Here is a 13326-nt window from a genome sequence, read left to right on the forward strand (position 1 = left end):
AAAAATGCATATTCAGAGGGGCGCCCGGGTGGCTCAGTCAGTTAAGCATCTAACTCTTGATTTCGGCTCAGGTCATGGTCTCATGGTTTGTGAGTTCGACCCCTGCACTAGGCTCAGCACTGACAGCGCAGAGCCTGTGTGGGATTCCCTCTCTCTCCCTCTCTCATTGCTCCTCCCCTGCTCATGATCTGTCTCTCAAGATAAATAAACAAACTTTTAAAAATGCAAATGTAGAGAGAAAGCAAAGGTGGCAAAATGTTAGGAAGGTACCAATTTCCTATCAATTCCATAAGCCCAAAGCAACTTGTTTTTCCTTCAGCATTTCAACCAACTACTGCTCCTTCAGTTGAGCACCAGATGAAGCAATGGGCTTATGCTGAGAGGCTTCCTTATACAAAACTTACATATCTTTAAACACAAGAAGCATGTTCAGCCCAGCAAGAGGCTCATTCTAAGAGAGATACCAAGGAACTGAACCTGCAGAGAACAGAGTATCCAAGAATCCCAACTCACACTTAATCCAAGGCAGCATAAGTTCACAGGCCCATTTAATAAAATAGGCATAATCATGCACAATAATAAAATTATTTTCCTTCCTCCTTATTTGCTTTTTGTTTTTTGCCAAGCACATATAGTTTAATTTGCTTGTAAGTTAAGTTAAACATAAGATTATATTTAAGCACCAGGAAAGATTAGTTGATTTGGAGAATAACCAAAGCTGTGCAGATTGAGGCAGCAAAAGCATCTAAAGGAGGGCAAACAACACCATGGTGGCCTCATGGAAACCAATACTAAGGACATGCATGATTAGAGCTAATAGTAATCTTAAGCCAATACATCCTGGGGCTTTTTAAATAAATTATTATTATTAATCAGTAACACCTACTGAAGGCTTACCACTTGTCAGGTACTATGCTATATATATGGATTTCCTAGATGTTTCATCTAGACATCTCACAGTAAGACTAGAAAATAGACACCCTATTACTTCCATTTCACAGATGAAGGAACTGAGGCTGAGTAACTGGACAAGATCCCCAAGTAGCAAATGGAAAAACTGGAAATCTAACCTGGTTTGTCTGACTTCAGAGTATGTAACCTTGCCTGCTAGGCTATGCTGCCAGGCTTCAGCAGATAAATGATGACTTGTGCTTGATCTCTAAGGGATCTTTCAGTTCTAACATTCTATGACTTACTTCAATGATTCAATGACAAAGCATTCATTGTGGCCCAGTAATGTCAAACTGTTGCAAAATAAAGAAGCTCAGTAAAATCTCTTGACATAACCTGAAAATTAGAATTCTGATTCCTTAGGGTTATCAGAATTGGTCTCTGCACAAACTGAACCCTTCAAGAAATGGAAATGTTTTTCTCCAATGTCACTTAATACCTAATATTTTTTCCTCATATGAAGAGGAATGGCATAGACCATATCAAATGACATTCTAGCAAGAGTAAAAAAAATAAATTTGCAGTACAGTGGGCATGATCTTTAAACACAATTGGACTCAAGACAAATTTGATAAATGAAGATTTCTGGGGGGAAAAATGCCTAAATTTAGGGGCACCTGTATGGCTCAGTCAGTTAAACGCCGGACTCTTGATATCAGCTCAAGTGTTGATCACAGGGTTGTGAGTTCAAGTCCCACATTGGGCTTCATGCTGGCAATGGAGCCTTATTTAAAAGCATATATACATTAAAACATCTAAATTTAGTACAGGTGGTTATATAAACTGCTTCTGAACTATTACTATTAGCCTTGAAAAAATATTATTGGTGGTTAATCAAATACATTAAAGTTAAAAAATTCTTATAAATACAAGACTATTCTTTATACAAAATACTTAGTAATCATAATTAAGCCAAAATATACTCATGTGTTTTTGTAAATCATCAAGAGAGTTCTGTTTTTGTTAAAAGGTAAAACAAGCTGTCGAATTCATTTTAAATTTTTTTTAATGTTTTTATTTTTTAATGGCTTTTTTAAAAATTTATTTATTTCTGAGAGAAAAAGACAGTGTGAGCAGGGGAGGGTCAGAAAGAAAGAGAGATACAGAATCTGAAGCAGGCTCCAGGCTCTGAGCTAGCTGTCAGCACAGAGCCTGAGGCGGGGCCCGAACCCACAAACCATGAGATCATGACCTGAGCCGAAGGCAGATGCCTAATCGACTGAGCCACCCAGGCACCCCAATGTTTTCCTTATTTTTGAGAGAGAGAGACAGCGTGAGCAGGGGAGGGTCCGAGAGAAAGGGAGACACAGAATCTGAAGACAGGCTCCAGGCTCTGAGCTAGCTGTCAGCACAGAGCCTAACGCAGGGCTCGAACCTAAGAACTGTGAGATCATGATCTGAACCAAAGCTGGATTCTTAACGGACTGAGCCACCCAAGTGCCCCAAATTCACTTTTTTCTTTACCTCTGACTCCATAATGGATATAATATGAAAAGTTGCTAGATAAAGTATCCTTCATAAAAGAAACATGTTGACACTTCTGTGTTAATCTGAAAGACTAGAAGCTTCTGGGGGCACCTGGGTGGTTCAGTTGGTTAAGTGTCCGACTATGGGGTCTCAGCTCAGATCATTATCTCACAGTTTGTGAGTTCAAGCCTCATATCGGGCTTTGTACTAACCGTGTGGAGCCTGTTTGGGATTCTCTCTCTCCCTCTCTCAGCTTCTCCTCCCCCTCCCCACCCTGCCCCTGACCTCTCTCTCAAAATAAATAAATAAACTTAAAAAAGGAAGACTAGAAGCTTCAGGGAAATAGCAATAATTTGTTAAAAGACCAAAAAATTTAAAAATTTAAAAAATAAGTATGGTACAAACTACTCCTCTCAGAGGTCCCAAGGAGGAAAAAATTATTTATTAGGTCAAGGAACCCAGGACGACTTGGTGAAATTATGATTACATGCAGAATTTGACCATTAGAAATGAAGTCTATTAAGGTTCAGTCTATGGTTCTCCTTGTCAATCTGTAGACACAGAATAGTCATAACCCCAGAAGCCAGGCTGTATCTCTAATACGCATAAGTTTAATGAACCAGATAGACAATTGTATCACCAATATCTGCCCCTAGCCCATTTTCAGTGAGATTAATTTTCTTGCTCGTGAGGTCCACGTGGAAAACAGCATGCTCTGAGATGGGGGTCTTCCCAATGTGTTCTTTTCCCAGGACAGGAACTCGCCGAGGCCCCAACAGCGGATCATCAAATCTCATCAGCTTCACTTTAGAAAGGTCTATAGGAGGCGGGAAAAAATGGATCAATTGAGCATGTAATTATAGTCGCTGACTCAAATCCATGCCTGAACCTGACAATTCTTGTTTTAAACACACTGGTTGTTTATTTAAAAGATAATTTCATGAGATTATTAAATAAGATACAATAGGGGTGCCTGGATGGCTCAGTCGGTTAAGCATCTGACGGTTCATGGGTTCAGGTCATGATCTCACAGTTCATGGGTTCGAGCCCAGCATCGGGCTCTGTGCTGACAGCTAGCTCAGAGCCTGGAGCCTGTTTCAGCTTCTGTGTCTCCCTCTCTCTCTGACCCTCTCCTGCTCATGCTGTCTCTCTCTCTCTCTCTCAAAAATAAATAAAACATTAAAAAATAAACAGATAGATAGATAGATAGATAAACAAGACTCCATCTCAGAAAGCCAACCTAAATCTAACATGTCTTCATCCTGTCAGCTTCTACTCAGATCAAAGGTTCAGAGATACAGAGATTCTACGTAACACGTCTCCTGGAATTATAAACCAAGAGGAAGGATGGGGTATATTTTTGAGCATTATCCTGTCTGGTTTCTCAAATCACTTTTTACATGCTTCAATTAACCATTTTTCAAAATATCAATCAGTCTAAAACATAGCTGTCTTCCCTGTCTTGCTTCCTGGAGTACATTAAAACTGCTTTTTTGGAAGGACACTTTGAGAGAAAGAATTACTACTCTAAGAAACAGCATTACCAGTTTCTTGTTTTGCTCAAAGGATGAAAAGTGTATGCATTACCAAGCTGATGAGAGACAAGGAGAGACAGGGAAGGATGGGGGAAAGGGCACTACTTTGGGAGTGCTGAGCTTCTGGATGAGCTCCAGCGCTGCTCTGATTCAGATTTTCCTGATCTGCTCTTGTGCAAGCTGATAAGATGGCTCCTGGCAAAGAAAGCACTTGTCCCTTGAACAAATTTATGATCCAAAAACCCTGCCAACGACTGAGCCTGAAAATAAAAATTTATTTCAGCAATTCTGAGATGTCCCAACATCAAATGCTTTTCTTTTATACAGTGGAAAAACATCACAAAGGACTACAGAGGCTGATTGTGCGTTTATATCTCATTCTAAGTGTAGCATGGCTAGTTATACTTAACCCGATCGACAGAAAGAGAAGATATTTTCTGATTTACTTCCCACCCCTTACTAAAGCAGATTGCTAGGTGGTCTGTGAGCTACACTCCCTCATGTTGCCTTGAGAGTATAAAGCTTAGCATGAGAGGGATCAGAGATAAAAGCAGACACTAATGCAGCTGGTGACTATGCCAGGAGTACAAGTTATCCAGGCATTATGTTCTCTTTGGGAGACAAAGACTGAAAGATGGCAAATTTAGCACAGGGATACTGACGCTTACGAACAATCACCTGAGACTACCATGAACGCAAACCCTGCCTGGAGTCCTATGGGGGAGAGAGTACAATTCATCTCAACAGCTATTACAATTCAACATGCACACTGATACGAAATATTTTGCTATGGAAGCAGTGACAAGTCCTACCAGCGGATTTTATGCATGAGGCATAAAATACATAAAATACTGAGGATCTACATCCCCACCTCTCGCTCTTTCCCTCTCCCCATCCCTGTCCTTCTCTATCCTTCTCTCTCTTTCTCTCCCTTATTCTCTGAAACAGGCCTCCCTTATCAGTCCAAGCAATTCTGAATCAAACTATTTCAAAAAAGCCTTAATACTCAATCCGGCATCTAAGTGACAAAACGTTATTTGCTTTGATGTTTCACCATGCAGCTCATTACTGCCAATTCTTGGAGCGGTTTTACTATCTTTTCTTCTCCCAGACCTCTCGTCACTGAAAATGTAGAAATTTAAGTCTGCAACTACACAAGAATTAAGGCACTTAGAGAAAAGATGAGAGTGATTGAAAGTCTCTAGGGGCTGATAATGTGAAATGGAGCCTTTCACCTCCATGGTATCAGTTCATGCACGGCATGGGCTGAGAGTGATTGATTTAAAGTCATTATCATCAAATAGTTGCTCAGTGGCCTTTGTGGACAGAAATGATGGTTTTACTCCAGTTCTTCCCGGACCTAGATCATAATCACCCTCAATGCAATTGGCACTAATTGGACAACTTACTGGCTATGCAGCAAACAGACTGAGAAATATGTTATTGAATTTCACTCCCTTCCCATCTCATACACTCAATATACTCGGCCCCCTTGGGTATCAAAGCATCCTGAAGGCTTTTGGAAAAGTCTCAAAGGTAGAGCTCTTCTGCAGATACTTGAAGAAGCATCCATTTCAAACTCCACCATAACGTTTCTATCCGTTTTCAAAAATTCACAGCAGCTATGAACATCAAACTTAAAATACTTTATTATAATACTATTCACAGCCAGTATGACAAAGGATGTAAGAATCATGCCAAAGGCCCAGCGAGAAAAGGCAAGATACAGGAAACACGTTTTAGTACAATGCTGAAGAGCCCAGTCAGCGCTGTATCTAAGCATATTTTAAAGGGAAGCAATTTTGACATTACAAAATACAATTTTCAATAGAGGAATACATCCTCTCACATGCTACAGTTTTAGAGTAATCCCATCCAGTGGGTCCCCACAGCTATTTTCTTTAAAAGCCACCTATTGTTCTTCAAAAATAAGAGTTCTGCCTTTCCCAAAACCTTCTCGGGACCAAATATATGCGACACAAAACAGCCAAGTGGAAGGCCACAAGATGGCTCCCAGGACGTTTACATTCCACAGTTTTCAAGTTATGCATTTTGCAGACTGTAAGTTCAAAGGAAGGCACTACCTGGTTTACTGAGGGAACGTGATAAATGTAACAACATGAATGGTCCCTGACATTTTGCCAACCAAAATAAGCCACCTCTTCACTGCTGTAGGATCCCATTTACACAAGGTACCTAGAACAGTCTAATACAAAGAGACAGGAAAGCAATGGTGACCAAGAACTAGAGGGAGGTAGACTGGGGAGTTCCTGTTTAACAGCTACAGGGTTTCAGTGTGGGATGATGAAAAAGTTCTGGAAATGAATAGTGCGACGGTTGCATAACAGTGTAAATGAACTTGATGCCACTGAACTGTAGGTTCGAAAAGCACAAAAACAGCCAATCTTACGTTACGTATATTTTACCACGATTTTTTCAAATATTTGCAGATGAAAACCCCGTCGCCCTAACACTGCTGCTATACAGGGAGACATCAGTGTTTCCCTCCTGCTGGCACACCCTTTCCCTCACCCTCTTGGATGTAACTTCCATGGTCCCATCCAAACAGTATTTTCTCTGTAAATTCCTCCCTGATCACCACAGCTGAAAAAAATCTCACTTTTTTCTATGCTATAAACTTTATCTACACCTCCGTTACGGTATGCAGCAGCTCGTCCTTAGGTTATGATCATGTACTTGAATAGCTTCGCACCTTGCTCCTTCACTAGATGCAGCCGCCTAATGAACAGTACACTGCAGACTGCCCAAAGCCTCAGGTACATACACACGCATCTCTACATGTATACTGCATACACTCCGATAGTCTCTTAAGAAATGTCCACAGGAGATGCACAAATGGTCTCAAGAGAACCAAAAATACCTGTAGAATGAATTCCAAAGGGCTATTTTAAATCTTCTATGTTAATGTGATATTGCTGACCTGAATAGAGTTCCATAAATTAGGTAACCGTCTTGGATTTCTAAATCTTTTCAGAAAATTCCTATACTGATAGAATGTACCCCAATCAACTCTTGATTGCCATCAAGAAGAGAGTGAGAATGCAAAATAGGCAATCTCAAGATTAATTTGTCTTTGTAATTAATAAGAAAAATAATGGAGAGATACACTAACCCCCTTCTCACTCTGATCAACCTGAAACCTGGCTAAATGATATAAAAAGAAGCTATAAATTATTATATTAAATCTAATCATGGAAGATCTAGACTTAATCTTGGTAAGAAATTAAGATTATTTACTATTTTAACTGGAAGCATACTGTGTAGTAAAGAGAATACAAGCTTTGGAGTCAAACAGACCTGAGTGTGGATTCCAGCTCCAGGATTTACTACCTTAATGAAATTTGCAAGTTATTTAGTTAGCCTTTCTGACCTCCATTTCATCATCTGTAAAAAGGGAATAATAAGACCCTCTACATTCTAGGGCAGTAAAAGGATTATGGTTAATACATGGCAGATACTCAATAAGTTTTACTCTGTGTCTCTTCCTTCTCCAGGAACAGACCTAGAAAGCAGGTTAATTTGAAATATTAAGTGTATGTGCACACACTTTCAGTCTGAAAACCTTTAAAAGACAGAAATTGCTGGCTACAGTTTTAAAGCTACATGGGAGTCTTGGAAATACATCTAATCCAACTGTCTTCATTTTACTAAAAAAGAGATGAGTTTAGAGTTCAAGTGACATGGCCAAGTCACTAAGCTGCACAGCCACAACATCCCAAAGAGAATATAGGCTTCCCAGTTTTGAGTCCAATACTCTTTCCATAACATGGCACCACTGTCCCTTAGCAGACCAGTTGCTCTTCCTTCTCCCCTCTGCTTAGAACTCATCATGTACAGCATCACCCGGGTGGCTCAGTCGCTTAAGCGTCCGACTTCGGCTCAGGTCATGATTTCGCAATTTGTGGGTTTGGAGCCTTGCAATGGGCTTTGTGCTGACAGCTCAGAGCCTGGAGCCTGCTTCAGATTCTGTGTCTCCCTCTCTCTCTCTGTCCCTTTCCCTACTCATGCGCGTGCGCGCTCTCTCTCTCTGTCTCAAATAAACAAACATTAAAAAACCTCTTAAAAAAAAACTCATGTCTGCAAACTACTGTCAAATGTACATTTCAGAGAAACCATTTACCTTTGATTCCTCGGTCCATTTTCATTAAACGCCTGATTATGGAATCACAGTTATCTCCTTGCCTGATTTCAATTTTGGTTGAGAAGTGGCCATTGGATGGCTGGGGATTCACCAAGGAAACTGACACACCTGGCTAAGAAAACAAAGAGAAAATGATTATTTCACAAAATCAAACTTGAATACTGCTGAGAGAGGGAAAATCTCTATAAAATTTTTAAGGCTCAATGAAAAATTTAATTCTTGTAGTCTAATATCAAGACCAAGGTATACTCAAATATGAAATAAAAGGTGTACAAAAGCTTATGCTTACAACCAAATGCCGAGATGAAAATGGCTATGACTATATACATATCAAGACTGATGATGGATAATGACAATAACTGTATTTTCTCTTCTTTAACTCCTATCATTTACTGAATTTCTACTATATACCAGGCACTGTACTAAGCATTTTATAGACATGATTCTTACAACCTGTAGTTCTTTAAAACCTCTTTTCACAGATGAGAAGCTGAGAATCAGAAACATTAACAAAGTATTCCAAGGTTACGTAGTTAGTAAAAAGCAGAGCCAGGATTAAACCCCATCTTATGCCATACTATTTCCCACATTATATAAGTATATAGTCAAAGACTTTGCTCCTTATTTTAAGCGGAAAAAGTTAACTGAGTCTTATGAAAAACTTAAAGACATAATAGCTTAGGAGAATGCTTGAAAGTAGCCTGACAGAAACATATTTGTAAAGGGAACTCTATTTCATGCACCTATCCATGGGCCAAAGGACTACACTTTAAAAATCTACAGCAGGGGCACCTGGGTGGCTCAGTCATTTAAGCATTAAACTTTGGCTCAGGTCATAATCTCATGGTTCATGGGTACGAGCCCCAGGTCGGGCTCTTCACTGATGGTGCAGAGCCTGCCTGTGGAGTCTTTCTCTCTCCCTCTCTCTCGGCCCCTCCTCTGCTCCCTCTTTCTCAAAATAAATTTTAAAACTTTAAAATAAATAAATAAACAGCCAACATATTTATTTTTTTTTTTAATTTTTTTAATGTTTTATTTATTTCTAGGAGAGAGAGAGAGAGAGAGAGACAGCGTGAGCAGGGGAGGGTCAGAGAGAGAGGGAGGCACAGACTCTGAAACAGGCTCCAGGCTCCAAGCTGGCAGTCAGCACAGAGCCCGACGCGGGGCTCAAACCCACAAACCGCGAGATCATGACCTAAGCGAAAGTCGGACACTCAACCGACTAAGCCACTCAGGCGCCCCGTCAGCCAACATATTTAAATGTAATGAGGGTATTCATAATACAATAAATTTAGGAAGCATCCATGATCATGATCACCTCATTCCTTCAAAATAGGCCTTTTCTCTTTGTTGCATTTTCAATTAAATGTGGTAAAAGTATCAGGATACTTGTAAGTAACAGGATACTTATCAAGAAAAGTACGGCATTTGGGACACCTGGTTGGCTCACTTGGTTAAGTGTCTGACTTCAGCCCAGGTCACCATCTCACAGTTTGTGGGTTCGATCCCCATGTTGGTCTCTGTGCTGACAGCTCAGAGCCTGGAGCCTGCTTTGGATTCTGTGTCTCCCTCTCTCTCTGTCCCTCCCCTGCTCACATTCGGACTCTCTCCCTCTCTCAAAACTAAACATTTAAAAAAAATTTTTTTAATGGGCAGAAGACATGAACAGACATTCTCCAAAGAAGATGGATAGATAGCCAACAGACACATGAAAAGATGCTCAAGATCACTCATCATCGGGAAAATGCAAATAAAAACTACAATGAGATATCACCTCACACTTGTCAGAATGGCTAAAAATTAACAACACAAAAAACAACAGGTGTTGGCAAGGACATGGAGAAAAAGGAACTCTCATGCGCTGTTGGCGGGAATGCAAACTGTTGCACTCTGGAAGACAACATGGAAGTTCCTAAAAAAAAGTTAAAAATAGAACTACCATATGATCCAGTAATTCCACTACTGGGTATTTACACAAAGAATAGGCAAACACTAATTCAACTGGATACATGCACCCCTATGTTTATTCAGCATTATTTATAATAGCCAAATTATGGAAGCACAAGTGTCCCATCAATTAATGAATATAAAGAAGATGTGGTGTATCTGTGTGTGTGTTTGTGTAAAAATATGAACATATATATATAATGACATATATATATATATATAATGACATACATACATATATATATACATATATGTATATATAATGGACTATTACTCAGCCCTAAAAAAAAAAAAACATGAAATTTTGCCATTTGCAACAACATGAGTAGATCTAGGGATTATAATGCTAAATGAAATAAGTCAGTCAGAGAAAGAGAAATACCATACTGATTTCACTCACATGTGGAATTTAAGAAACAAAATAAATGAACAAAGCAAAAAGAGACAAATCCCAAAACAGACTCTTAACTATGTAGAACAAACTGATGGTCACCAGAGGGGAGTTGGGTGGGAGGTGATGGGTGAAATAGGTGAAGGGGATTAAGAGTACATTTATCATGACAAGCACCAACTTGTCATGTATAGAAATACTGAATCACCATATTGTACACCTGAAACTAGTTATCACAGTGTACATTAATTAGACTTAAATTAAAAAAAAGTTAAAAAAATCAGGTTTTGAAAATCATATTTTGAAGGGGCACATGCACCCCAATGTTTCTAGCAGCGATATCAACAATAGCCAAAGTATGGAAAGAGCCCAAATGTCCATCAACAGATGAATGGATAAAGATGTGGTCTGGGGGCACCTGGGTGGCTCAGTCAGTTACACGTCTGACTTCGGCTCAGGTCATGATCTCACGGTTCATGGGTTCGAGCCCCGCATCGGGCTTTGTGCTGACTGCCAGCTCAGAGCCTGGAGCCTGTTTCGGATTCTGTGTCTCCCTCTCTCTCTGACCCTCCCCTGCTCACGTTGTCTCTCTCTCTCTCAGAAATAAATAAAAACACTAAAAAATTTAAAAAAAAAAAGATGTGGTCTATATATATGTGCAAATATATACACACAATGGAGTATTACTCGGCAATCAAATGAAATCTTGCCATTTGCAACTATGTGGATGGAACTAGAGGGTGTTATGCTAAGTGAAATTAGTCAAAGAAAGACAAATATGACTTCACTCATATGAGGGTTTTAAGATACAAAACATATGAACATAAGGGAAGGGAAGCAAAAATAATATAAAAACAGGGAAGAGGATAAAACATAAGAGACTCTTAAATACAGAGAACAAACAGGGTTGCTGGAGGGGCTGTGGGGGGTGGGGGGATGGGCTAAATGGGCAACAGGCATTAAGGAATCTACTTCTGAAATCACTGTTGAATTATATGCTAACTAACTTGGATATAAATTTTAAAAACAATTAATTTAATAAAAATCATATTTTGGTTTTTAAACCACACATAACATCTGATGCCAACCATAAGAGCAGAGGAAAGGAAAGTGAGCATAGCGCCAACCAGAGAATGAGAAGGGTTCATTTCTAACAAACTGTAGCCTAGACCAAAGCAATCACTTCACATCTCTGCACCGCACTTCCTTCCATTTTTAAATGATGAGCTTGGACACAATATGTAAGGTCTCATCCAGCTCTAAAATACAGTGATTCAGTGAGATCATTTCAACTTACTTCTGTTCTAAAAACATTAAGTGGTTTCCCAGGACAGCAGTCTTCCTTGATTTTATCTTCTGCTTCAGAGGCAAACTTGATTTCTATGTGTTCTAGCTAAACAGAAGGAGGGAAAATGAAAGTCATTAGTATCACTTAATATGACTGAAATTAATCATCACCTCATTTCACACATAGAAGAAAACTAGCTTCTCCACTTAACATGAAATGGTCTGTGTATTCCTCAAGAAGCCAGCCATGCACAGGACAGGACTGAGAGAGCACTTTGAAACTCAGGATCAAATGCCCCCACAGCATAACATTGTTTGAAAAGCAAAAGACTATGGAGTGCCTGGGTCGCTCAGTCAGTTAAATGTCTGATTTCAGCCCAGGTCGTGATCTCACAGCTCCTGAGTTTGAGCCCTGCGTCCAGCTCTGTGCTGACAGCTTAGAGCCTGGAGCCTGCTTGGGATTCTTTGTCTCCCTCTCTCTCTGCACCTCCCCTATTTGCACTCTGTTTCTCTCTAAAATAAACAAACATTTTAAAAAAAGAAAAAGAAAAGCAAAAGACTAAATCATTTAAATGTCCAACAAAAAGATTTTTTTCATAAGAACATGGTAAGTGCAATTTTATTAATTTCCAAATAAGCATTAAATGAAATCTATAATCAATTATTTAACTCTTCTTAAATGTCTCATGGTATTATTCTTTATATAGTCCTGTTTACCATTTTCTACAATGAAATCTAGCATCTATCTGCTATATAAGAGAAAATGAAAATCAGCAAAAACGACTTCCACTTAAATAAATGGAAAAACTCAGAAATGTAGTCTATTGTATATGCCTGAATATATGATGACCCTCATATAAGGTGTCCCCATTGACCCAATGAAAACAATCCAAGAACTTTTTTGATATATGAACATTTAGAAATATACACAAAATAAATGACTACCATTATTTATCAATTTTAATTCATTTATAATTTTATGACAAAGTGTTCATTTAGAAATAACTTTATTACCATATTTCATAGAACAATTTCATTCAAAATCTAAACTTGCATTTTTTAACTCAAGAGTCGTTGTTATCACTAGAACCCCTTTTCTGAGTCCTCTAACACAGTTTCCTAGAGCAAATTATCTTTCCTTCTGCCTAAGTTGTCGGAGAGAGAGCATTTTTAGAATCTATATAGTAAAGTAGGGCAGAGAGGTGAAATGTCCTCAGAGAGAGACGAACTCCTGATTACGTGAAAGCTATTAGTAATGTTTTACTTCTTGAGTTGAGTGGTAGATTCATGGATATTCATTACATTATTAATTTTAAAACAATACTGGGGCACCTGGATGGCTCAGCTGGTTAAGCGTCTGACTTTGGATTAGGTATGATCTTGTGGTTCACAGGTTCGAGTCCCACATCAGGCTCTGTGCTGACAGCTCAGAGCCTGGAGCCTGCTTTGGATTCTGTTTCTCCCTCTCTCTCTCTCTGCCCCTCCCCCGCTTCTGCTCTGTCTCTCTCTCTCTCTCTCTCTCTCAAAAATAATTGAAAACATTAAAAGAAAATTAAAAAACAAAAAAATTTAAACAATACAAAACA

The 13326-nt window shown here is 39.1% G+C and overlaps 1 protein-coding gene across 2 annotated transcripts in view; it reads right to left on the reverse strand.

The window, feature by feature from the left end:
* Nucleotides 1-2842: 2842 nt before the first annotated feature.
* The window catches only part of LARS1 (leucyl-tRNA synthetase 1), a 72293-nt gene continuing 61809 nt past the window's right edge, over nt 2843-13326 (reverse strand). For both annotated transcript variants that reach the window (XM_039256694.1, XM_039256695.1), the window contains exons 30-32: nt 11751-11846; nt 8095-8227; nt 2843-3235 (exon numbers count right to left, since the gene is read on the reverse strand). In XM_039256694.1, the coding sequence (XP_039112625.1) occupies nt 3030-3235; nt 8095-8227; nt 11751-11846 (435 nt within the window). In that variant the 3' untranslated portion in view covers nt 2843-3029. The remainder of the gene's footprint in view (nt 3236-8094; nt 8228-11750; nt 11847-13326) is intronic.

The sequence above is a fragment of the Hyaena hyaena genome, unplaced genomic scaffold, assembly GCF_003009895.1.
Source record: "Hyaena hyaena isolate Hyena2069 unplaced genomic scaffold, ASM300989v1 scaffold_585, whole genome shotgun sequence".
NCBI classification, from domain to species: domain Eukaryota; kingdom Metazoa; phylum Chordata; class Mammalia; order Carnivora; family Hyaenidae; genus Hyaena; species Hyaena hyaena.